The sequence below is a fragment of the Erythrolamprus reginae genome, chromosome 9, assembly GCF_031021105.1.
Source record: "Erythrolamprus reginae isolate rEryReg1 chromosome 9, rEryReg1.hap1, whole genome shotgun sequence".
In the NCBI taxonomy this organism is placed as follows: Eukaryota; Metazoa; Chordata; class Lepidosauria; order Squamata; family Dipsadidae; genus Erythrolamprus; species Erythrolamprus reginae.
In genome coordinates this window covers 47,637,073-47,662,898 of record NC_091958.1, presented here as the reverse complement: position 1 = coordinate 47,662,898, position 25,826 = coordinate 47,637,073, and the positions used below count along the sequence as shown (strand labels likewise).

Sequence of the window (25,826 nt, the reverse complement as noted above, 5' to 3'; positions counted from 1 at the left end):
CCTTTTCTCCCCCCTCCTAAAAGAGGGTGAAAATCCGGGTGCATCTTAAACACCAAATGTAGCCCCTTGTCAACCTCTCAAACGGAGCTTTAAAAGGCTGAAAACAGCCTCCGAAATGGAGCTTTGCAAGGCTGAAAAAACAGCCTCTCCAATGGAGCTTTGCAAAAAGCAGCTTCCTGAACGCAAATCTTTGCAAGGCTAATATACCTGTTCCAGGCTGTTTGCTAAGGACACTAGCCAGATAGATGCTGGTAAGCAGAATATTTTGTTCTTATTTTCCTCCCCCAAAACTAAGGTGTGTCTTATACAGTGATACCTTGTCTTACAAACTTAATTGGTTCCGGGACTAGGTTCTTAAGGTGAAAAGTTTGTAAGATGAAACAATGTTTCCCATAGGAATCAATGGAAAAGCGATTAATGCGTGCAAGCCCAAAATTCACCCCTTTTGCCAGCCGAAGCGCCTGTTTTTGCGCTGCTGGGATTCTCCTGAAGCTCCCCTCCATGGGAAACCCCACCTCCTGACTTCCGTGTTTGTGTGATGCTGCAGGGGAATCCCAGAGGTGGGGTTTCCCAGCGAAAGGATCATCAGTGAAATCGCAGCATCACAAAAACACCGAAGTCCTCGAAACCCCACCTCCAGACCTCTGTATTTTTGCGATGCTGCGATTTCACTGAGACTTCCCTCGCTGGGAAACCTCATCTCCGGACTTCCATTGCCAGCGAAGCGCCCGTTTTTGCGCTGCTGGGATTCCCCTGCAGCATCACAAAAACACGGAAGTCAGGGGGGGGGTTTCCCATGGGGGGGAGCCTCAGGGGAATCCCAGCAGCGCAAAAACGGGTGCTTCGGTGGCAACGGAAGTCCGGAGGCGGGGCATCCCAGCGGCGGCGGTGGGTTTGTAAGGTGAAAATAGCTTGTAAGAAGAGGCAAAAAAATCTTAAACCCTGGGTTTGTATCTCGAAAAGTTTGTATGACGAGGCGTTTGTAAGACGAGGTATCACTGTACTACTGTGCATGTTTATAGTCTGAAAAATACAGTAATTTGGGTGACTTTCTCTCGAAAGGCATGAAAGAACTCTTACCTGTAACCAAGCGCCAAAGAAACTGTTTTTTTTATTCCATAAAATAAAAGGTACCCAGAGAACAAGGAAGAGCATGCGGTATGTGTGTTTAACGTCTGATTCCGGAATCAGGATTTCAAAACCAGTTTGTTCACATTTATAGAGTCCAAAGTTCTTCCTGATGGGTTCAATGACATATCAGCCTGGGCTTTACTTCCTCTGATGGTGTCCTGCTTGACCGCTGTGGTTGTGGATGAAACCTTTTGCTCTGGGATGTGTAAGAAGCCAATGGTGGGAAAACTACACAATATATTTGATAGATATTGCGATACTTTGGGTCAAGAAGCCACAAGGCCCACAGTATTGATGCACGAGGGATGCTTTTCTCAGGACTCAAGGCCGAGGGGTAGGCAGTCCTCGACTTACGACGGTTTGTTTAGTGACCGCTCAAAGTTATGACAAAGTCACTGGGAAAAAAGCAGGTTAGGACTGTTTTTCACAGTTACGACCTTTGGTAGCTATCCCCATGGTCACGTGATTGAAATTCAGATGCTTGGCAACTGGCTCATACTTACAACGGTGGCTCCATAGTGGTCGTAAGTCGATGATCATCTATATCAGTGATGGCAAACCTTTTTTTCTTTGTGTCCAGAAAGAGCATGTGTGCGCACTATCAAGCATGCGTAAGTGCCCACACCCATAATTCAATGCCTGGGAAGGGCAAAAACAGTGCGGTCAGGCGGTAGGGAAAGCAAGTAGAATGCTTGGCTGCATAGCTAGAGGTATACCAAGCAGGAAGAGGGAGATTGTGATCCTGCTGCATAGAGAACTGGTGAGATCACATTTGGAAGACTGTGTTCAGTTCTGGAGACCTCACCTACAAAAAGATACTGATAAAATTGAACGGGTCCAAAGACGGGCTACAAAAATGGTGGAAGGTCTTAAGCATAAAACTTATCAGGAAAGACTTAATTAACTCAATCTGTATAGTCTGGAGGACAGAAAGGAAAGGGGGGACATGATTGAAACATTTAAATATGTTAAAGGGTTAAATAAGGTTCAGGAGGGAAGTGTTTTCAATAGGAAAGTGAACACAAGAACAAGGGGTCACAATCTGAGGTTAGTTGGGGAAAAGATTAGAAGTAATGTGAAAAAATATTATTTACTGAAAGAGTAGTACCTGTAGATGCTTGGAACAAATTTCCAGCAGACGTGGTTGGTAAATCCACAGTAACTGAATTTAAATGTGTCCAGAAAGAGCATGTGTGCGCACTATCAAGCATGTGTAAGTGCCCACACCCATAATTCAATGCCTGAGGAGGGCAAAAACGGCTTCCCCCACCTCCCGGATGCCCTAAATGGCCTGCTTCCCAATTTCTAGTGGACCCAGTAGGCTTGTGTTTCGCCCTCCCCAGGCTTCAGAGGCTTCCCTGGAGCCAGGGGAGGGTAAAAACGCCCTCCCCAGGCTCTCTGGAAGTCAAAAATGCCCTCCCAGAGCCTCTATGCAAGCCAAAAAGCAGCTGGCCAGCACATATATGCACATTGGAGCTGAGCTAGGGCAGCAATGTAATTTGACGGGCCCCAGGGGAAGAGCCTTCTCTGTGGTGGCCCCGGCCCACTGGAATCAACTCCCCCCAGAGATTAGAATGCCCCCACCCTCCTTGTCTTTCGCAAATTACTTAAGACCCACCTGTATCGCCAGGCATGGGGGAACTGAGACACCTCCCCCAGGCTTTTATATTTTATGTTTGGTATGCGTGTGCTGCATGGTATTAAATGATGGGGTTTTAGATATTTTTAATATTAGATTTGTTTCATTGTAATATTGTTTTATTATTGCTGTGAGCTGCCCCGAGTCTTCGGAGAGGGGCGGCATACAAATCTAATAAATAATAATAATAATAATAATAATTATTATTATTATTATTATCATTATTATTAACTGTTCGTGTGCCAGCAGATATGGCTCCGCGTGCCACCTGTGCCATAGGTTCTCCATCACTAACCTCTATAGTTTAAATCCATGCAATGGTCCTGCCCAGTTGATTGAGGACAGTTGGGGCAGTCTTGTCCAACTGACAGTCTCAATTATTATTATTATTATTATTATTTTTCTGGCAATTCAATATACAGAAACAGGAACATTAGCTCCCATAGAGTTGGCCTTCTCCGGGTCCCATCGACTAAACAATGCCGTCTGGCGGGACCTAGGGGAAGAGCCTTCTCTGTGGCGGCCCCGACCCTCTGGAACTAACTCCTACCAGAGATCAGAGTTGCTCCCACCCTCCTTGCCTTTCGTAAGCTCCTTAAAACCCACCTCTGTCGTCAGGCATGGTGGAATTGAGATATTCCCTTCCCCCTAGGCTTATAAAATTTATGCTTGGTATGTCTGTATGTATGATTGGTTTCTCAAATTAGGGTTTCTTAATTTAAACTTAAATATTAGATTTGTTTATATTGTCTTATTATTGTTGTTAGCCGCCCTGAGTCTACGGAGAGGGGCAGCATATAAATCTAATAAACAAACAAACAAACATGAGATAACATGAGCAGATTGGGGGGTTTTAAGTTTTAAAAAGCAGCAACAGAATTCTCAAGTTATCGAGTGGGTTTGTTAGAAAAAGGCAGGTTCCACCTGGCCTTTATTTGCCATGATGTCCCAACAATATCACACAAATTGCACTCGGTTTGTTTGTCATCCCTTGGCATTCCCTCCATACCCCTGGTATATTTTGTCTGGTTTTTGCAATATTGACCTCTCCGGCTTATCAGGTGGGAAAAAAACTAGAACACAATTGTTTGACAAATTCTGCATTGATGCTTCTTTTAGTAAACCGTAATTTGCCATCTTGACTTCAGTTATACTGGCCTTGCAAAGCACTGATAGACCATTAGCAAATCAATCAATCAATCAATATCAATATCAACTTTATTTGATTAGTCAATCGACCATATCAAAGCGAGGAAAAGGACCACATCGGTCGTCATAAAACTGACTGGTTAAAATACAATAAAATTGGCTAAAATAGAGGGAATTTGAATAAATAATAAGTTAAAATGCAGTATAATATGCTAAAATTGAGTAGTAAAACATGAGAATATAACTTGTGCAAAGGATTATATTAAACAAATCTAAGATACTGATATAAAATATTCTTAAGTGAGTTCATCTCCTTTGCATGCCACCCCAATATGTTCTATAAAACGTATTCTCATCTGAACAGCCCTGACTATAAACTTAGCAGTTCTAGAAACTACATATATATTTGTACCCTGAAGAAAATATGATAATTGTTTATTACAGTCCCAGTGTATGATTTTGTCAAGTAGGGGCTGTAAATACTGAGGTCTTACTGAGGAGTATAGTTTACAATTGAGTAGCACATGTGCAATGTCTTCTATTTCTGGTGCACCGCAAATGCATGTTCTCTCAAAACATGGTACTTGGTGGAATCGTCCATATTTGACCATGGAATCTAACTGCTCAAATCTTGCTCTAGTGAGTGCTGTTCTATGGTATTGGGTCAGACCCATTGTCAGGTATTTTTCTAGTTGAAAGGCTGTTTTGTTCTTGGCTAACCATTTCAGTGACCTGCACATTAGCAAATCATATTAAAAAAGAATCCTTCTGTAGCAAGTACAGTGGTCCCTCGATTTTCACGGATTCGAACTTCGCGAAACGGCTATACAGTGTTTCCTCGATTTTCGCGGGTTCGAACTTCGCGGATAGGCTATACCACGGTTTTTCAAAAAATATTAATTAAAAAATACATCACGAGGTTTTTTTCTATACCACGGTTTTCCCCGCCCGATGATGTCATACATTATCGCCAAACTAATAATTTTTGCAAATAAATAACAAAAAAATTAATTATTGTTAACAAATAATTATGTTTATAAATATCAGGATCACTAAGTGTCTTATTCAATGGTGAGTACTAGTAATAATGGTGAGTAAATGGTTGTTAAGGGAATGGGAAATGGTAATTTAGGGTTTAAAGTGTGAAGGGAAGGCTTGTGATACTGTCCATAGCCAAAAATGGTGTATTTACTTCCGCATCTCTACTTCGTGGAAATTCAACTTTCGCGGGCGGTCTCGGAACGCATCCCCCGCGAAAATCAAGGGAACACTGTACCACGGTTTTTCAAAAATATTAATTAAAAAATACTTTGCTGTTTTTCCCCCTATACCACGGTTTTTCCCACCCGATGACATCATATGTCATCGCCAAACTTTCGTCCGCCTTTAATAAATATATTTTTAATAAACTTTAATAAATAAACATGGTGAGTAATAATCTAAATGGTTGCTAAGGGAATGGGAAATGGCAATTTAGGGTTTTAAAGTGTTAAGGGAAGGCTTGTGATACTGTCCATAGCCAAAAATAGTGTATTTACTTCCGCATCTCTACTTCGCGGAAATTCGACTTTCGCGGGCGGTCTCGGAACGCATCCCCCGCGAAAATCGAGGGAACACTGTAATAGCATTAGCATTTAGATTTATATACCGCTTCACAGTGTTCTACAGCCCTCTCTAAGCGGTTTACAGAGAGTTTTGGGCCCCAACAATCTGGGTCCTCATTTTACCAACCTTGGAAGGATGGAAGGCTGAGTCAGCTTGGAATGGAAGAAGCTTATTATACAGGTCTACAAAAGCATATTTTTTGTAAACATCGCAGTTGCCCTTGTAGTTTTCAGAATCATTTTCTTGTTCTGATTTCAAAAATGTAGATAGTTTTTCTGTAGCAGGTATAGTTTCCATGGAGCAGCATCATTATTATAAGGCAGCGGTCCCCAAACTATGGCCCGTGGGCCACATGCGGCCCGCTGGGGTCATTTATCCGGCCCACGGGTGAGTGACAGGAGCACATCTAATTTTCCATGAATAAAATGCGGTATTTTGTTAGTAACTAATATCAATCATCAAAAAAGTTCCAAAAGTTTTTTTTCTAATTTTCTCATCCAGTTACATTCATTTTCTTTTAATTAAATTCCCTCCTCAAAAAAGTACAACACCAATTATATTTCTAACTTATTAACCATTATGCCAAAGTGCTTCCTTCTTTCTTTATACATTTTTCCATAAGCCAAGAAAACCTTGTATAGCCAATCAGATGTTAACAAAAGAAAATTAAAAACAAAACATAAACATATATGAATTTCAGACTTCTTTCACCCCCCCCCTCTAAATAGTACATTCCCATTTTATTTTTTACTTTAAAATAAGGTATGTGCAGTGTGCATAGGGATTTGTTCATAGGTTTTTTTTATAGTCCGGCCCTCCAACAGTCCGAGGGACAGTGAACTGGCTCCCTGTATAAAAAGTTTGGGGACCCCTGTTATAAGGTATAGGAAATATACTGGCAACATTAAGAAAGCAGTAGTTATCCCATACATTGAAAATGTAGAAATAAGGTAATAACAAAACTGCTTCTATATCAGAAACTTTATGCGATAGAGCAAAACTAAGCATATTTTTGGGATCAGCACATCAAACTGCATAAACCAGACATATTACATTTGCTGGTGGGGTTTTTTTTGTGTGTGTTGACCAGTGAAACGGAAGCAGCCTTCTAGGAATATTATATGATGTTTTTAGAAACATAAAAGATTGACGGCAGAAAAAGACCTCATGGTCCATCTAGTCTGCCCTTGTACTATTTTCTATATTTTATCTTAGGATGGATCTGTGTTTATCCCAGGCATGTGTAAATTCAGTTACTGTGGATTTACCAACCTGGAAGTTTGTTCCAAGCATCTACTACTCTTTCATTAAAATAATATTTTCTCATGTTGCTTCAGATCTTTCCCCCAACTAACCTCAGATTGTGCCTCCTTGTTCTTGTGTTCACATTCCTATTAAAAAAACTTCCCTCCTGAACCTTATTTAACCCTTTAACAGATTTAAATGTTTCGATCATGTCCCCCCTTTCCCTTCTGTCCTCCAGACTATACAGATTGAGTTCATGAAGTCTTTCCTGATACGTTTTATGCTTAAGACCTTCCACCATTCTTGTAGCCCGTCTTTGGACCCGTTCAATTTTGTCAATATCTTTTTGTAGGTGAGGTCTCCAGAACTGGACACAGTACTCCAAATGTGGTCTCACCAGCGCTCTATACAGCGGGATCACAATCTCCCTCTTCCTGCTTGTTCTACCTCTAGCTATGCAGCCAAGCATTCTACTTGCTTTCCCTACCGCCTGGGAATACCACCTTATCTTAGTGGCCTTTCAAAGAAAGAAATGAACATTCATTGATTATATAGAAGGGACACTTTTTAAGCTGGGAGGCTTTATCCAAACGCCAGCAGAAATCTCTCTCTCTCTCTCCCTGTGCTTTGATAAACATTGAAAACAAATGCTTGTAGATTCCCATTGGGAATTCCGTTTCTAGGAACATCTGCAGCCCAGCAGTGCTAATGTAGCTGTGTGGTGACAACCAGCTCTTTTCACTTTAAAGATAGATCAGATAATAATAATAATAATAATAATAATAATAATTATTATTATTATTATTATTATTATTATTTATTAGATTTGTATGGCGCCCCTCTCCGAAGACTCGGGGCGGCTCACAACAATAATAAAAAACATTATTATAGCGAAACAAATCTAATATTAAAAAGAAGCATATAAAACCCTATCATATTTAAAAACCAAACAGCACATACATACCAAACATAAAATATAAAGGTGTCTCAACTCCCCCATGCCTGGCGGTATAGGTGGGTCTTGAGTAGTTTACGAAAGACAAGGAGGCTGGGGGCAGTTCTAATCTCCGGGGGGGAGTTGATTCCAGAGGGCCGGGGCCGCCACAGAGAAGGCTCTTCCCCTGGGGCCCTCCAAACAACATCTTCAGCTCCAACATTTAAATATATAACAAATAATACAAGGTATCCTTAGGAAGTGGGGGAAATGTAGGGAGGGGCTCATATCATTGGTTGGAGTCAATATCATTTGTTGAAGTTAATATCATTTGTTAAAGTCATTGTCTTCTCAAACCCACTAGTTGCTTATCCAATTTATGTTATCTTGATGGTCTTAACACTATTAATAGTCACCCTCCAAGTACAATGATACCTCGTCTTACAAACCCCTCCTCATACAAACTTTTCAAGATACAAACCCGGGGTTTAAGATTTTTTTGCCTCTTCTTCCAAACTATTTTCACCTTACAAACCCAAGCCGCCGCCACTGGGATGCCCCGCCTCTGGACTTCTGTTGCCAGCGAAACGCCCATTTTTGTGCTGCTGGGATTCCCCTGAGGCTCCCCTCCATGGGAAACACCACCTCCGGACTTCCGTGTTTTTGCGATGCTGCAGGGGAATCCCAGCAGCGCAAAAACGGGTGCTTCGCTGGCAAGGGAAGTCCAGAGGTGGGGTTTCCCGGCGAGGGGAGCCACAGCGAAATCGCAGCATCGCAAAAACATGGAAGTCCGGAGGTGGGGTTTCGAGGACTTCCGTGTTTTTTGCGATGCTGCAATTTCGCTGTGGCTCCCCTCGCTGGGAAACCCCACCTCTGGACTTCCCTTGCCAGCGAAGCACCCGTTTTTGCGCTGCTGGGATTTCCCTGCAGCATCACAAAAACACGGAAGTCCGGAGGTGGGGTTTCCCATAGAGGGGAGCCTCAGGGGAATCCCAGCAGTGCAAAAACAGGCGCTTCGGCTGGCAAAAGGGGTGAGTTTTGGGCTTGCACGCCTTAATCGCTTTTCCATTGATTCCTATGGGAAACATTGTTTCGTCTTACAAACTTTTCACCTTGCAAACCTCGTCCCGGAACCAATTAAGTTCGTAAGACGAGGTATCGCTGTACTTTGAAAAAGACTTATCACCTTGTTAACCTGCGCTGTACTTAATAATTAGGCACCTGTTTTGTTGTTGTGGATTTATTGATTCTCCTCTGTGATGCTGGGAACAAACCCACTCACTTTCCAGGATATTTGTGTTGTGTTTTTATATGTCTGTGTGTGTGATGCCTTGAAACACTAACCCCTGTTTTGCTGTATCTCTCTTACTTTACTTTAATCCTCAGACCAAGGCAGCAATTATAAATAACATAAGTGCGGCTCTTCCTATAACTTAGAGCTTATCTTGAGTTCATAATATCAGCCAAAATGTTGCATTTTTCGTGGGTGAGCAAATGCTTACTCCTTAATAAAAAGCCCCTGTTTTTCCTTGTAAAATAGTATTACAGTGATACCTCGTCTTACAAACGCCTCGTCATACAAACTTTTTGAGATACAAAGCCGTTGTTTAAGATTTTTTTGCCTCTTCTTACAAACTATTTTCACCTTACAAACCCACCGCCGCTGCTGGGATGCCCTGCCTCTGGACTTCCGTTGCCAGCGAAGCACCCGTTTTTGCGCTGCTGGGATTCCCCTGAGACTCCCCTCCATGGGAAACTCCACCTCTGGACTTCTATGTTTTTGTAATGCTGCAGGGGAATCCCAGCAGGGGAATCCAGCAGGGCAAATATGGGCCCTTCGCTGGCAACGGAAGTACGGAGGTGGGATTTCCCAGTGAGGGGAGCCTCAGTGAAATCATAGCATCACAAAAACACAGAAGTCCGGAGGTGGGGTTTCAAGGACTTCAGTGTTTTTGCGCTGCTGCGATTTCACTGATGCTCCCTTCGCTGGGAAACCCCCACCTCCGGACTTCCGTTGCCAGCTAAGCGCCCGTTTTTGCAATGCTGGGATTCCCCTGCTGGGATTCCCCTGCAGCATCGCAAAAACACAGAAGTCCGGAGGTGGGGTTTCCCTTGGAGGGGAGCCTCAGGGCAATCCAAGCAGCACAAAAAAGGGTGCTTCGGCTGGCAAAAGGGGTGAATTTTGGGCTTACACGCATTAATTGCTTTTCCATTGATTCCTATGGGAAACATTGTTTTGTCTTACAAACTTTTCACCTTAAGAACCTTGTCCTGGAACCAATTAAGTTCGTAAGACAAGGTATCATTGTATGCCAAGAATTGAATGGCATATTGTCCAAAAATAATAATAAAAATTGGTGAGTGGGCTCAAGATTTATTTGCAGGGGTGAAAGGGAGATTTAAAATACTTCGATTGCTCCTTAATCAGAGTGGATTTGATTTAAATCACGATTTACATCATGATTTAAAATACAAAGTAAAAAGGCTTGATTTAAATCAACTCGATTTAAATATAATTTTTAAAGAGCAACTGTTATCTCCTCCTCTGACCCACTATTGACTCACAATAGTCCCAATATTGTAGAAAATAGAATAGAATAGAATAGGTCAAGTGTGATTGGACACACAAGGAGTTTGTTTTGGTGTGTATGCTCTCAGTGTACATAAAAGACAAGATGGGTTCATCAAGAATCATAAGGTACAACACTTAATGATAGTCCGGGTACAAATAAGCAATCCAATCATATTAGGAACCAGGCAATCAATATAAATTGTAAGGATATTTTTTTTCTTTTTGTAAGGATATAAATTGTAAGGCTACAAGGATAAGAATATACAGCTTCATGCTACACAACTAAGCTCCATTTCATGCTGAATAAACTAAATTAGTAATGTAACTTATCTTCAGATAGATTTTAAATTAAAATCAATTTAAAAATTAGATTAAATTTTAAAAATCCAATTTACATTTTTTAAAAACCCAATTTTTTTTAACTTTTTTTAAAAAATCATTTTTTATCCACCTTGCCCTTAATTGCACCAAATTTCCCCAGAATTTTTTTTTTTAAGTGGGGATAATAGTTTGCTTCTAGCTACTCTAACGAGAGTTTTGAGCTGTTGGTGAATGCATAGAGAGCTGTCAGTCTGCATTTTTTGCAGCTTCAGGGTAAAAGATCCCATATGAGTCTACGGAGAGGGGCGACATACAAATCAAATCAATCAATCAATCAATAATTTTAAAAAAACTGACTAACTTACTAAGTAACACAACCTGTTTCAGGTCCAAATAGACCCTAGATCCAAGGAGGGAAAAAAACCACAAACAATTGGTCAAGTTGAAAGACATTTGTCTCACCAAGAAGAGACTTAACACACGCCCACTCCGTTTTTGCTGGCAAAGGGCTAGCAAAAGAAACTAAAAATAAGAAAAAAAGATAACACAAGCAGTGCTCAAGTTTGACACCTCTGCTTTATCATCTCTGGAAGGAAATGGTGAAGACAGAGAGAAAAGTTCCCGACAACCTATGGAATGATTCACTGTGGAAAATGGATAGCATAATTCTAATCAGGGTTTTCCATTAACACAGCGTCCCATGATGGCTCTGGAGTTAATGTACTGTCCCCCATCCACCCCCCAACCCAATGACAGCAAGGACTTTTACAAGAAAACCCAAGATTCTTCAATTTGGCTTCCTCTGGTTATGGGAGATCACAGTTGCCATTATGGTGGTGCAGTGGTTAGAATGCAGTATTGCAGGCTAACTCTGGCACCTGCCAGCATTTCGATCCTAACAAGCTCAAGGTTGACTCAGCCTTCCATTCTTCCAAGGTGGGTAAAATGATTGCTGGGAGCAAGAGGCTGACTTTAAACTACTTAGAGAAGGCTGGGAAGTGGTATAGAAGTCTAAGTGCTATTGCTATTTCCCTCCCCCTCCCCCTCCCCTTCCTTCCTTCCTTCCTTCCTTCCTTCCTTCCTTCCTTCCTTCCGTGGTGCTCAGTGGTTAGAATGCAGTATTGCGGACCAAGTCCGCTCACAGCCAGTAGTTCGATCCTGACTGGCTCCAAGTTGACTCAGCCTTCCATCCTTCCGAGGTGGGTAAAATGACTTAGATTGTTGAGAGCAAAATGCTGATTCTGTAAACCGCTTAGAGAGGGCTGTAAAGCACTGCGAAGCGATGTATAACTCTACTGTAAGTGCTATTGCTATCGTTGCTAGCAGTATGCCTGTAGCAGATTGTGACATTCAACCCAAGTGGGCCAGAGTCCAGAAATGGCTCAAGAGAAGCTGTTACAGCCTCTTTTTTATGATTTATGAGGATTGGGAACCTGAGAAGAATGGTCACTGTACAAAATTGACTTTTTTTCCATCTTTTCTTTCTATATAACAGATGGTTGACCCCACCTTAGCAGAAATGGGAAAGAATCTCAATGAGGCCATGAAGATGCTTGAAGACAATCAGAGGTATTTAATAGTCTTGACTTGGCAGGATTTGAAGAGGAGGGCTACTAATAATTGGGCTTGTAGATCCCGTTTTGGGGAAGAGTGCTGTACTGCAGGCCACTGAAGCTGACTGTAGACCTGCAGGTCAGCGGTTCAAGTCTTACCACCGACTCAAGGTTGACTCAGCCTTCCATCCTTTCCAGATGGGTCAAATGAGGACCCGGATTGTGGGGGCAATAGGCTGGCTCTGTTTAAAAAGTGCTATTACTAACATGTTGTAAGCCGCCCTGAGTCTAAGGAGAAGGGCGGCATCAAAATTGAATACACACAACACACACTCTGGTCAATCAAAACAGAGCTGGAAGGGACTTTCCAGGTCCTTTAGTCCAGTGATTTTCAACCTTTTTTGAGCCGTGGCACATTTTTTACATTTACAAAACCATGGGGCACATTTGGGGGGGGGGGGGAGGGAGTTTAGACAAAAAATTTCTCTCTCTTCCTCCCTTTCACTCTATTTCTCTCTCCCTCCCTCTTTCTCTCCCTCTCTCTTTTTTCTCTCTCTCTCCATCCCTCTTTCTTTCTTTCTTTCCCTCTCTTGTTCTCTTTCTCTTGCCTTCTCTCTTGCTTTCTCTGTCTCTCTCGTTCTCTTGCTTTTTCTCTTTCTTGCTTTTTTTCTCTTTCTTTCTCTCTCTTGTTTTCTTTCTCTCGCTTGCTTTCTTTCTCTCTCTCTCTCTTGCTTTCTTTCTTTCTCTCTCTCTTGTTTTCTTTCTCTCTCTGAGCTTCGCGGCACACCTGGCCATGTCTCGCAGCACACTAGTGTGCCGCGGCACACTGGTTGAAAAACACTGCTTTAGTCCAACGCCTGCCCAAACAGCAGACCCTATACCCGTGATGGCAAACCTATGAGCATGAACGTTGGAGCTAAGCTAGGGCAATGGCTCGCGTGCCAGTAGATATGGCTCCGCGTGCCACCTGTGACACCCATGCCATAGGTTCGCCATCACTGGGTTAGAACCTCGTTAGGGCTGGAAAAAAAGAAGCTTCAAAAAAACTACATTCGGAGTATAAGATGCACCCAAATTTTCAACCTCTTTTATATGGGGGAAAGGTGCATCTTATTTATTTATTCATTCACTCACTCACATTCATTCATTCATTCATTCATTCGATTTTTATGCCCTTCTCCTTAGACTCCGGGCGGCTTACAACATGTTAGCAATAGCACTTTTTAACAGAGACAGCCTATTGCCCCCACAATCCGGGTCCTCATTTTACCCACCTCGGAAGGATGGAAGGCTGAGTCAACCTTGAGCCGGTGATGAGATCTGAAGCACCGACCTACAGATCTACAGTCAGCTTCAGTGGCCTGCAGTACAGCACTCTACGTCAAGGGTCCCCAAACTTGGCCACTTTAAGAGTTGTGGACTTTAACTGAGTTGAAGTCCACAACTCTTAAAGTGGCCAAGTTTCGAGACCTCTGCTCTACGTGCTGCGCCACCCCGGCTCTCTATCTTATACGGCATGTTCACACAACATAGTAGAGTCTTCGGAGAGAGGGACGGCATACAAATCTAATAAATAATAAATAAATAATAATAATAGTAACTTACCCACCATCCCCCTAGAATTTATTCTAGCCTAGTGTATGAATCCAATTTCTGTAGTGACGGTGGCTGTAACATGTCTTTCCCCCCAGCAAATTAGTTAATGACGTCAGCCTAAGTTATGTCACCGCGGCTGAGCAGTCAGGCTAAAATAAACTTTGAACAGCCGACGGCATATTAGAGATATTTCCTTATTCATATAGAGGTTTTTTTCTTGCCTGTCCTATTGTTGGGGGGGGGGGAGAGAGAGAGAGAAAGCATAATTTTAGTTTTACGTGTTCCTGAGAAAATTATGCAAAGCTGGTTTTAAAAAAAAGTACAAAAGTTATTCAGAGGTCAGGATGACATTTCCTGCTTTGAATGGAGGGGTTTTGCTTTGCTTTTTGATAAGAGGGATGAGTCATCCTTTGATTAGGGCAGTACACAATGGGACAAACAAATAAATAGCCCTGCCTGGCAAATGTTGTTTGGGCATCAAAAAAATTTTTTTTAACCTGTCATTTTATTAAAAGGGATTGGATTCAGCCCTCCGCTAGCCATGTAGCTAAATCCAGTGTGGCTCTTTTGAACACAAGCTGTAGCAGAAAACATAGATTGCAGGGCTGAAGTCCAGCAGGTTCTGACTGGTTCGGGAGAACTGGTAGTGAAAATTTTGAGTAGTTCAGAGAACCAGCAAATACCACGTCTGGCCCCAGCATGGGGTGGAAATGGGGATTTTGCAGTATCCTTCCCCCTGCGGTGGGGAGGGAATGGTGATTTTGCAGTATCCTTCCCCTGGAGTAGGGAGGGGATGGGGATTTTGCAGTATCCTTCCCCTGGAGTGGGGAGGGAATGGAGATTTGGCAGTATCCTTCCCCTGGAGTGGGGAGGGAATGGTGATTTTGCAGTATCCTTCCCCTGGAGTAGGGAGGGAATGGGGATTTTGCAGTATCCTTCCCCTGGAGTGGGAGGGAATGGAGATTTTGCAGTATCCTTCCCCTGAAGTGGGGAGGGAATGGGGATTTTGCACTATCCTTCCCCTGGAGTGGGGAGGGAATGGAGATTTTGCACTATCCTTCCCCTGGAGTGGGGAGGGAATGGGGATTTTGTACTATCCTTCCCCTGGAGTGGGGAGGGAATGGGGATTTTGCAGTATCCTTCCCCTGGAGTGGGGAAGGAGTGGAGATTTTGCAATATCCTTCCCCTGGAGAACGGAGGAAATGGGGATTTTGCAGTATCTTCCCCTGGAGTGGGGAGGGAATGGAGATTTTGCAGTATCCTTCCCCTGGAGTGGGGAGGGAATGGAGATTTTGCAGTATCCTTCCCCTGGAGTGGGGAGGGAATGGAGATTTTGCAATATCCTTCCCCTGGAGTGGGGAGGGAAAGGGGATTTTGCAGTATCCTTCTCCTGGAGTGGGGAAAGAATGGGGATTTTGCAGTATCCTTCCCCTGGAGTGGGGAAAGAATGGGGATTTTGCAGTATCTTCTCCTGGAGTGGGGAGGGAATGGGGATTTTGCACTATCCTACCCCTCCACACCCACCAAGCCGCACCCGTAGAACCGGTATTAAAAATAAATTGATTTCACCACTGATATATAGCCCAACCTGTCATCAATTCCTGCTGTTTTGTGTTCAAATTAGGAGAGTTGACGAAGAAAATGAAAAGAACTACACCAGAAAGGATATTCCCGGGCCACTTCAAGGCAGGTAAATGACTCAAAATTAGGAGTTTTTCTTCTCTCTGTTTATATGGGGCTTTTGTCCCCCCACTAATAACTTGGGTGTTTTGATTGTGGAGAATTGGAACTGGGGAAAGAGAATAATCTAAATTCGTTTACCAAATCACATAATGTTGGTAACTGATAGCCACCATAATTGTCATCAATCTGATGTGTGATTGTTGCCAACGTTGGGGCAAATGGATCAGTGGTTTGTGTAAAGTTTAAGAGGACATTTAGAATAGAATAGAATAGAATAGAATAGAATTTTTATTGGCCAAGTGTGATTGGACACACAAGGAATTTGTCTTGGTGCATATGCTCTCAGCGTACATAAAATAAAATATACATTTGTCAAGAATCATGTGGTACGACACTTAATCATTGTCATAGGGGTCAAATAAGCAATGAAGAAGCAATATTAATAAAAATCTTAGGATATAAGCAACAAGTTACAGTCATACAGTCAACATGGGAGAAAATGGGTGATAGGAATGATGAGAAAAACTAGTAGAATAGAAGTGCAGATTTAGTAGAAAGTCTGACAGTGTTGAGGGAATTATTTGTTTAGCAGAGTGATGGCGTTCGGGAAAAAACTGTTCTTGTGTCTAGTTGTCTTGGTGTGCAGTGCTCTGTAGCGATGTTTTGAGGGTAGGAGTTGAAACAATTTGTGTCCAGGATGTGAGGGGTCAGTCAATATTTTCCCCGCCCTTTTTTTGACTTGTGCAGTACACAGGTCCTCAATGGAAGGCAGGTTGGCAGCAATTGTTTTTTCTGCAGTTCTGATTATCCTCTGAAGTCTGTGTCGGTCCTGTTGGGTTGCAGCACCAAACCAGAATGTTATAGAGGTGCAGATGACAGACTCAATGATTCCTCTGTAGAACTGTATCAGCAGCTCCTTGGGCAGTTTGAGCTTCCTGAGCTGGTGCGGAAAGAACATTCTTTGTTGTGCTTTTTTGATGATGTTTTTGATGTTAGGTGACCATTTTAGGTCTTGAGATATGATAGAACCTAGAAATTTGAAGGTCTCTACTGTTGATACTGTGTTGTCTAGTATTGTGAGAGGTGGAAGGGTGGAAGGGTTTCTCTTAAAGTCTACCACCATTTCTACGGTTTTGAGTGTGTTCAGTTCTAGATTGTTCTGGTCACACCACAAGGATAGTTGTTCAACTTCCTGTCTGTATGCGGATTCATCATTGTCTCGAATGAGTCCGATCACTGTTGTATCATCTGCAAACTTCAGTAGTTTAACAAATGGATCGTTTGAGATGCAGTCATTAGTGTATAGAGAGAAGAGAAGTGATGAGAGTACACAGCCTGGGGGGGCACCTGTGCTAATTGTACATGTATCTGATGTGATTTTTCCTAGCTTCACCTGCTGCTTCCTGTCTGTTAGGAAGCTTGTGATCCACAAGCAACAGATTCCAATTCCATGCTCGATGCAACATGTCTAAATCAACGTTTCTCAGTCTTGATTTATTTTGTTTTCTATATCAACATTCTTAGCCGCTCATCTCTCTCACAAATGCGTTCTTAGCAACTTTAAGATGGGCGGATTTCAACTTGCCTTGGTCATTAAGCAAATCACACGTCCGCTAAGCAAAAACCGTTGACTCTGCTTATCAACAGCAAAGGTCATTGTTGGCGATCATGTGACTTTGAGAGGCTGCATCCCTCAATCCATCCTGGTTTGCCAAGGGCCCTGATTTGCATCATGTAACCCCAGGGATGCAACAGTTATAAGTGTGAGGACTGGTTGTAAGTCACTTTTTAATTGTGTGTTGTGGCCTGCGGAGCAGACTCAGACGATGAGGAGGTTGGACTAGTGGACCAGTGTTGAATTCTGGGAAAGCTCTGATGAACCAGTGCTGAAGTCTGGGAAGCCTCTGATAGATGCTCTGTGTCCGAGGCAGAGATAGAGCCAGGGCTGTCTGACATTTCCCAGCCACCAGAAAGGCGGCTGCCTGTGGAAGCTAAAATAAGTTGGGAGGAAAAATAGGAAATGGGGCCTGTTTCAGATGCGCATATATGCTGAGCTGTTAGGACAGGACAATAACTGAGGACAAGCAGTTGAATGGCCCCTCCCTGGCTGGGGAATAAATAGAAGGAAAGCGTAATGGTGGTTGTAGGAGACAACAGTTCAGATTTCTGAAGTTGACTTGAAGACTTTGGCCTGGCACGCTTTATAGAAACATAGAAAACTGACGGCAGAAAAAGACCTCATGGTCCATCTAGTCTGCCCTTATACTATTTCCTGTATTTTATCTTACAATGGATATATGTTTATCCCAGGCATGTTTAAATTCAGTTACTGTGGATTTACCAACCACGTCTGCTGGAAGTTTGTTCCAAGGATCTACTACTCTGTCAATAAAATAATATTTTCTCACGTTGCTTTTGATCTTTCCCCCAACTAACTTCAGATTGTGTCCCCTTGTTCTTGTGTTCACTTTCCTATTAAAAACACTTCCCTCCTGGACCTTATTTAACCCTTTGACATATTTAAATGTTTCGATCATGTCCCCCCTTTTCCTTCTGTCCTCCAGACTATAGAGATTGAGTTCATTAAGTCTTTCCTGATACGTTTTATGCTTAAGACCTTCCACCATTCTTGTAGCCCGTCTTTGGACCCGTTCAATTTTGTCAATATCTTTTTGTAGGTGAGGTCTCCAGAACTGAACACAGTATTTAAAATGTGGTCTCACCAGCGCTCTATATAAGGGGATCACAATCTCCCTCTTCCTGCTTGTTCTACCTCTAGCTATGCAGCCAAGCATCCTACTTGCTTTTCCTACCGCCCGACCACACTGCTCACCCATTTTGAGACTGTCAGAAATCACTACCCCTAAATCCTTCTCTTCTGAAGTTTTAGCTAACACAGAACTGCCAATGCAATACTCAGATTGAGGATTCCTTTTCCCCAAGTGCATTATTTTACATTTGGAAACATTAAACTGCAGTTTCCATTGCTTTGACCATTTATCTAGTAATTGCTTTAAAACGTATTCTTGCTGTGGGGCCTTGGGAGGGGCTGTTGCATGAAGGACGAAAAGATGTAGCCATAGCAAATTCCTTCTAGATTCTTAAGGTCATCTTTGGTTCAGCACCTGGCCGGAAGCTGATGGGGAGTAGCGGACACGTTGGCAAAAGACAACTGGTCGACAGGATGAACATGTGGTTGTGGGAGCAAGGGAATGAACTTTAAACTCGGTGGAGCTTTAGATTCGGTTTTCTCACAATGTGCCAACATGGCTCTGTTAATAAATTGGAACTTTGAGGAATGCTGCGCCTCGGACTCTGATTTAATTTCGGATGACCTCATGACCAAGACGGATTTGTGTTTCTCTCCCTTCCTCCAGTGGACAGGACATGGTCAGCATTCTCCAGCTAGTTCAGACTCTGATGCACGGAGACGAGGAGGAAGAATCACTACAGTCTTACAGGTAACTCTTTGTTTAATAAGAGATCTGTCGAGGTCATGAAAAGGGCTGGAGGCAGGGGTGGGCTGCTGCCCAGACGGGGTGGAACGCAGTGGGGTAGCAAAAATGGAGCTCCACCCCAGAGCACCCAATTTCTATTTTCTAAGCCTTTTGCTTTCTGATTTAAAGGTTTGATTTCCTGCTTCTCAGGGGTGAAAAAAAAGTCAGCAGTAGGCAATGTTGATTACCTCTGTAAACATAAAAAAATTAACAATTCAGGGAGCAATTTAGGGAAGTGAAAAAGTAGCCCCCAAAAGTTTGAAGGTTGAAGTTTCCAGGTGGCAAGTCTGCACCAAAATGTTCTCTTGAAAAGAGATGTTCTTTAAAAGCCACCAGGCAGTGGTTCTCAACTTTTCTAATGCCGCGCCCAATACAGTTCTTCATGTTATGGTGACCCCCAACCATAAGTCCAGTGCCAATTCTCCCAACAGAGCTTTAAGCTGATTGGCAGGAAAGTCAGAGGGACACCCCCACTGTAAACGCCTGATTGGTCGGATTGTAAATATATGTTCCAAGGGGCCAGAATAGAAGCTTTAGTTCCTAACACCATGGGGAATTTGTGTTTTCCCAGGGTCTTAGGCGACCCCTGTGAAACGATCATTCAACCTCCAAATGGGTCCTGACCCCAGGTTGAAAACCACTGCACCATCAAGCCAATAATGCAGGGGTATCAAATGCGATTTCATCGAGGGATGCATCAGGGTTGGGGGGGGGGGCTTGCCAACTTGACATCACTTGTGTCAGGGGTGCCTGTGGCATCCCGAGCCTTCTGCCATCAAAAAATGGGTCTCGAGCTCCGTTTTTTATCAGGACAGCTTCCGCAACCCTCTGCTGGTGAAAACACAGCCACCTCCACCCAGAGTTCTATTTTCATTGGAAGAGGGCTGCAGGAGGCTGTTGTGGATGAAAACAGAGTCTGGGAGGGCCCATATATGGCCCAGCCGAGCTTTTTTTTCGCTGGCAAGGGCACCTCGGGCCGAAACTTTGTTGTTTCCTGCGGGCCAGATGTAAGCCCCCTGCGGGCCGAATCCGGCCCCCGGGCTTTGAGATTGACACCCTTGCAATAACGGCTCAAAAACCAAGTTAAAATCCAATCGACAACATACAGGGGATTGTATTTTAACGTGGCCTTAAGCCGAGAGCAGCTTGAACAGATGTCTAATCGCTCTTTTGGACTGAAAATAAAATACCGCTTAAATATAAATACACCCAATAAAATGCCCCTTGATCATTTTTTGATATACAGTAGTACCTCTAGATACGAGCTGCTCCACATGCGAGTATTCCAAGATACGAGCCACGATGGGAGCGAAATTTCTGTTCCAGACCCGAGCTCAAATTCGGGATACGAGCCGAGCTTCCACTAGGTGGCGCAAGAATCCTTGCTTTTGGTTATCTCCGCGGGGAAAAACAAAGTCTAAAGCCATTTGTTCCAGATACGAGCTGATCGACATACGAGCTCCGTTCTGGAACGAATTAAACTCGTATCTAGAGGTACTACTGTATTAGGAGAGGCTTTTCTCAGCCTCCGAAGAGAAGTGTGATTTGTATGACGTTCTCTCTTTTTCCTTGCAGGCTACAGAATGTGGGGGAACAGGGACACATGGCTCTCTTAGGACACAGCTTGGCGGCTTATATTTCTGTCCTGGACAGAGACAGGCTGCGAAAACTTACCACCAAAATCCTTTCTGACACAACTCTCTGGCTCTGCAGGCTCTTCAGGTACCCTTGTGTTGGTGATGCTCTTTTGTGTGCCCTTTATCATGAAAGAAAGTCCCATTTAATAATAATAATAATAATAATAATAATAATAATAATAATAATAATAATAATAATAATAATAATAGTTGTGGTTAGCTCTGGCCCAGCTCCTGCCCCAAGGACTGTGGATGTGGGGGAGACATCCACATGCTGCAGGCCTGTTTTGCCCCTGGTGGAATCTGCTGATGAAGGCTCCTCTGACCAAGAAGACAGGAGTGACAGGGAGGAGGAGAGTGTGGCAGACAGCTCAGAAGGAGATCAATTATCTAGCTCCTCCTTGGATTCGGAACAAGAGTTAATGATACAGCCATGCATGGGGAGAGCGATGCATAGGCAGCAACAACTGAGAGATTATTATCAAAGAAAATGAGGCCACCTGTGGTTGGGTGGGGCTGTGGTCATTAGTGAGGCTGCTATAAATAGCAGCCTGTGGGTTTGGCCATTGTGGAGGATTATCTGATCCTTGTGTTTCGTGCCTGCCTTGCTGACTTCGACCTTTTGTGTGCTGATTTTTCCCCGCTTTGAAACTAAACCAGAGCAAAGTGTGTTTCACTTTGTGAAAGAAGAAGGACTGTGAATTGCCTCACAGCTGCAAGCTAAGTATCACAGAACTGATAAGGGACTTGTACAAATTACCAGTTTGTTTGGAGACGAGTGCTCTTTGCTATACAAAAAGAGTGCTCCGTTTATTTGGATTTTCGATATAAAGAACATTGTTTTGAATTTTCAAACGTGTGGGTGTCTGAAATTGTATCTGTGCATTTTCGGGAGGATTCTACCAGAGAGCTTGACAGAACAACAACAATAATAAAAATAAAAATAAAAATAAATAATAATTTATTAGATTGGTATGCTGCCCGTCTCCGAAGACTCGAGGCGGCTCACAACATAATAATAACACAATGCATTACAAATCCAATAATAAAAGTTAAAAACCAATTTAAAAAACAACCAATATTATAAAATCACCAACTACACAATCGTACACATTCAACCCAATCCGTCATACAATAGAGGTTAGAAAGCACAACAAAGGTGGGGAGGTATTTATCCCCACGCCTGGCGACAAAGGTGAGTCTTCAGCATTTTATGGAAAGTGAGGAGGGTTTGGGATATTCGAATCTCTGGAGGGAGTTGATTCCAGAAGGCCGGGGCCGCCTCAGAGAAGGCTCTTCTCCTGGGCCCCGCCAGCCGACATTTAATCTAAACATCCAGAAACTAATTATGAAAACAAAAGGCTCTTTTTATCATCAGTAATTATTACCGTGTTTCCCCGATAGTAAGGCAGTGTCTTACTATCTTTTTACCCCCAAAAGCCCCACTGTGTCTTACTTTGGGGGTATGTCTTATATTGTCCCGGGCACCGGGGCCGGCTCGTCTTCAGGCTTCGGCCCGAGCGAGGCCTCTTCTCCTCCAGGCGGGCGGCGTTAGGCAGCGTTGCGCGGCAGGCGCGGCTGCCCGTTGGGCCCGGCCTCCATCCCTCCTGTGCCGCGGCGGGGCCGGTCCGCGATGTGCGTCCTGGGGGCGCCTAGCTGGCCGGCTCCGGAGGCTGCGGCTCCTCCCGCTGCTGCCCAACACCGAGGATGCCCCGCGCCCAGCCCGGCTACGGCAGCAGGCAGGCAGGCAGCACCAGGCACGGCGGCGAGAGCAAAGCCGGCGGCGAGAGCGGCGGCAAAGCGGCGGGGTCCAGCCCTCCAGCCGGCACCTCGCCAGCTATCCGCCGCTTCTTTCTTCTCCGGAGCCTGCCGCCGCGCTTCCTCCGCCAGCCGAGGAGTCCTTATCCGCGCCGGGTTTGGGAGACTCTCCTGGGCGCGAAGCTCCCTCGCCAGCGCCACGAACTGCTCCGATGCCTCCCTCGCTTTTAGTACCGTGTTTCCCCGAAAGTAAGACATATGTCTTACTTTCGGGGTATGGCTTATATTAGCCAACCCCCCTGAAACCCCCCATATGTCTTACAATCGGGGGGGGGGGTTCTTACTATCGGGGAAACACGGTATTATTATTATTATTATTATTATTATTATTCACAAAAAACAGTAATACACAGCAAACAAGATTGATATGCTGGATTTGGTATCAGAATATCACAAATCAAACAGTTCCCAAGCGTCTAGGACTGAGTGATGTATTTAGAAACATAGAAGACTGACGGCAGAAAAAGACCTCATGGTCCATCTAGTCTGCCCTTATACTATTTCCTGTATTTTATCTTACAATGGATCTATGTTTATCCCAGGCATGTTTAAATTCAGTTCCTGTGGATTTACCAACCACGTCTGCTGGAAGTTTGTTCCAAGCATCTACTACTCTTTCAGTAAAATAATATTTTCTCATGTTGCCTTTGATCTTTCCCCCAACTAACTTCAGATTGTGTCCCCTTGTTCTTGTGTTCACTTTCCTATTAAAAACACTTCCCTCCTGGACCTTATTTAACCCTTTGACATATTTAAATGTTTCCATCATGTCCCCCATGTTTGACATTTTTGATGTTATGTGACCGTTCTAGGTCTTGAGATATGATAGAACCTAGAAATTTGAAGGTCTCTACTGTGTCTTTTAGCCATGGTAATTAAAAGCTTAACATAGCATTTTTCCTCCTCCCAAGGTTTTTCAGAAGGAGTGCTGGGGGATAATTGCTGATGTTTTAACGTGATTCATTGCTCTTAACAGGTTTGAAAACGGGTCAGCCTATTACCACGAAGACGACCGCGAAGGGCTTTTGAAAATCTGCAAGCTGGTGATTCACTCCCGCTATGAAGATTATGCCACCGAAGGTTTTAATGCCTTATATAACAAGCAGCCAATGGTGTACATCAGTGCTGCAGCAAGAACCGGCTTGGGACAATTCCTCTGTAGTCAGGTAGGTTGAAATGGGTGCAGAGTTTTTGGGCTGAAAAGCATTGTTCTTCCTTTGCTGACATCAGTAAATGCCTGTTAACTTGATTGTTTGGTTCTGCTTCCTCCTATTTTCCCTACAACAACCCTGGGAAATGAATTGGGCTGAGATAGAATGGCTGGTCCAAGTTACCTAGATGGCTTTCATGGCCCATTTTATAGGACTAGAACTCACCATCTCCCGGCGATGGGTCCAAAGTCACCCAGTTGACTTTCATGGCTAAGGCCAAACTAGAACTCACAATTTCTTGCCAATTGGCCCAAAGTCACCTAGTTGGCTTTCATGCTTAAGGCGGGACTAGAACTCACCATCTCCTGGTGATTGGCCCAAAGTCACCTAGTTGGTAAGGAAGAACTAGAGCTCACCATCTCCTGGCCATTGGTCCAAAGTCACCTAGTTGGCTTTCATGCCTAAAATGGGACTAGAACTTACCATCTCCTGGTGATTGGCCCAAAGTCACCTAGTTAATAAGGAAGAACTAGAGCTCACCATCTCCTGGCCATTGGCCCAAAGTCACCTAGTTGGCTTTCAGGCCTAAAATGGGACTAGAGCTCACCATCTCCTGGCCATTGGCCCAAAGTCACCTAGTTCATAAGGAAGAACTAGAACTCACTATCTATTGGCCATTGGCCTAAAGTCACCTAGTTGGCTTTCATGCCTAAGGTGGGACTAGAACTCACCATCTCCTGATGATTGGGCCAAAGTCACTCAGTTGGTTTTCATGCCTAAGGTGAGACTAGAGCTCCCAGTCTCCTGGCCATTGGCCCAAAATCACCCAGTTGACTTTCATACCTAAGGCAGGACTAGAACTCTCCATCTCCTGGTGATTGGACCAAAGTCACCTAGTTGGTAAGGAAGAACTAGAACTCACCATCTCCTGGCCATTGGCCCAACATCACCCAGTTGAGGTTAGTTGGGGGAAAGATTAGAAGTAATGTGGGAAAATATTATTTGACTGAAAGAGTAGTAGATGCTTGGAACAAACTTCCAGCAGACGTGGTTGGTAAATCCACAGTAACTGAATTTAAACATGCCTGGGATAAATAAAGTCCAGAAATTCCACACATAGTCTTGAACAGGGAAACAACAAACCACGATCTTGACGAAACTAAGAATCAGATAAACTTCCACCAGGCTAAATCAGCACGCTGCTCTTTTTATCTGTAGCACTAATTACAGCAGCCCCACCCAACCACAGGTGGCCTCACTTATCTCCTGTAATAATCCTTCAGTTGTTCTCTCCTATGCATCACTCTACGCATGCGTGGGTCCGTCATAAGTTCTTGTTCAGAATCCAGGGATGATAAGGATGATTGATCACCTCCTGGGCTGTCTGCCAAACTCCCCTCTTCCCTGCCACTCATGCTTCCTTCGTCAGAGGAGACTTCGTCAGGAGGTTCTATCGGGAGCAAAACAGACCTGTGGCATGTGGATGTTTCCCCCGCATCCACCTCCACATTCCTTGGGGCAGGAGCTGGGCCAGAGCCAACCACAAAAAACTCTGAACGGCCACAAGTCAAGGACTACCCTGAACTTTGTCTCTCTTTCTGTAGCTCGGCTTACCTCTTTCCTGCATGTGCCGAGTGCCCTGTAACACAATGTTCGGCTCCCAACATCAAATGGTAAGGTTGGTTTGCTCTTTTTTTATTTTTATGTTTTACAAAACCAAGAAACGGTAAAGTCTCTAGCGTTGCCTATTTTTATGCTTTTTTGACGTTATTCCCTTCCGTTTCGCTTGGCGATAGGATGTTGCGTTGTTGGACCGACTGATCAAGGAGGACCTTGAATCTGGAAAGCTTCCTATACTCCTGGTGGCCAACTCTGGTGGGTGTTTTTAGCACATATAAACAAACTGGGGTCCCCCCCCCCCCCCTACAATGTTGGGTTGTTGTTGTAATAAAAGTCATGGAAGAAGCATTGCCTATTTGCCAATGACTCTAAAGTGTGCAATAGGGTTGATATTCCTGGAGGGGTCTGTAATATGGTAAATGATTTAGCTTTACTAGATAAATGGTCAAAGCAATGGGAACTGCAGTTTAATGTTTCCAAATGTAAAATAATGCACTTTATATAGAGCGCTGGTGAGACCACATTTGGAATACTGTGTTCAGTTCTGGAGACCTCACCTACAAAAAGATATTGACAAAATTGAACGGGTCCAAAGACGGGCTACAAGAATGGTGGAAGGTCTTAAGCATAAAACGTATCAGGAAAGACTTCATGAACTCAATCTGTATAGTCTGG

The 25,826-nt window shown here is 43.7% G+C and overlaps 1 protein-coding gene across 1 annotated transcript in view; it reads left to right on the top strand.

Moving 5' to 3' along the window:
- The window catches only part of PDXDC1 (pyridoxal dependent decarboxylase domain containing 1), a 64,574-nt gene that overhangs the window by 6,401 nt on the left and 32,347 nt on the right, over positions 1 to 25,826 (top strand). The window contains exons 2-8 of the mRNA XM_070761124.1: positions 12,092 to 12,165; positions 15,370 to 15,435; positions 18,806 to 18,889; positions 20,501 to 20,647; positions 23,357 to 23,546; positions 25,136 to 25,204; positions 25,328 to 25,406. Of these exons, the coding sequence (XP_070617225.1) occupies positions 12,092 to 12,165; positions 15,370 to 15,435; positions 18,806 to 18,889; positions 20,501 to 20,647; positions 23,357 to 23,546; positions 25,136 to 25,204; positions 25,328 to 25,406 (709 nt within the window). The remainder of the gene's footprint in view (positions 1 to 12,091; positions 12,166 to 15,369; positions 15,436 to 18,805; positions 18,890 to 20,500; positions 20,648 to 23,356; positions 23,547 to 25,135; positions 25,205 to 25,327; positions 25,407 to 25,826) is intronic.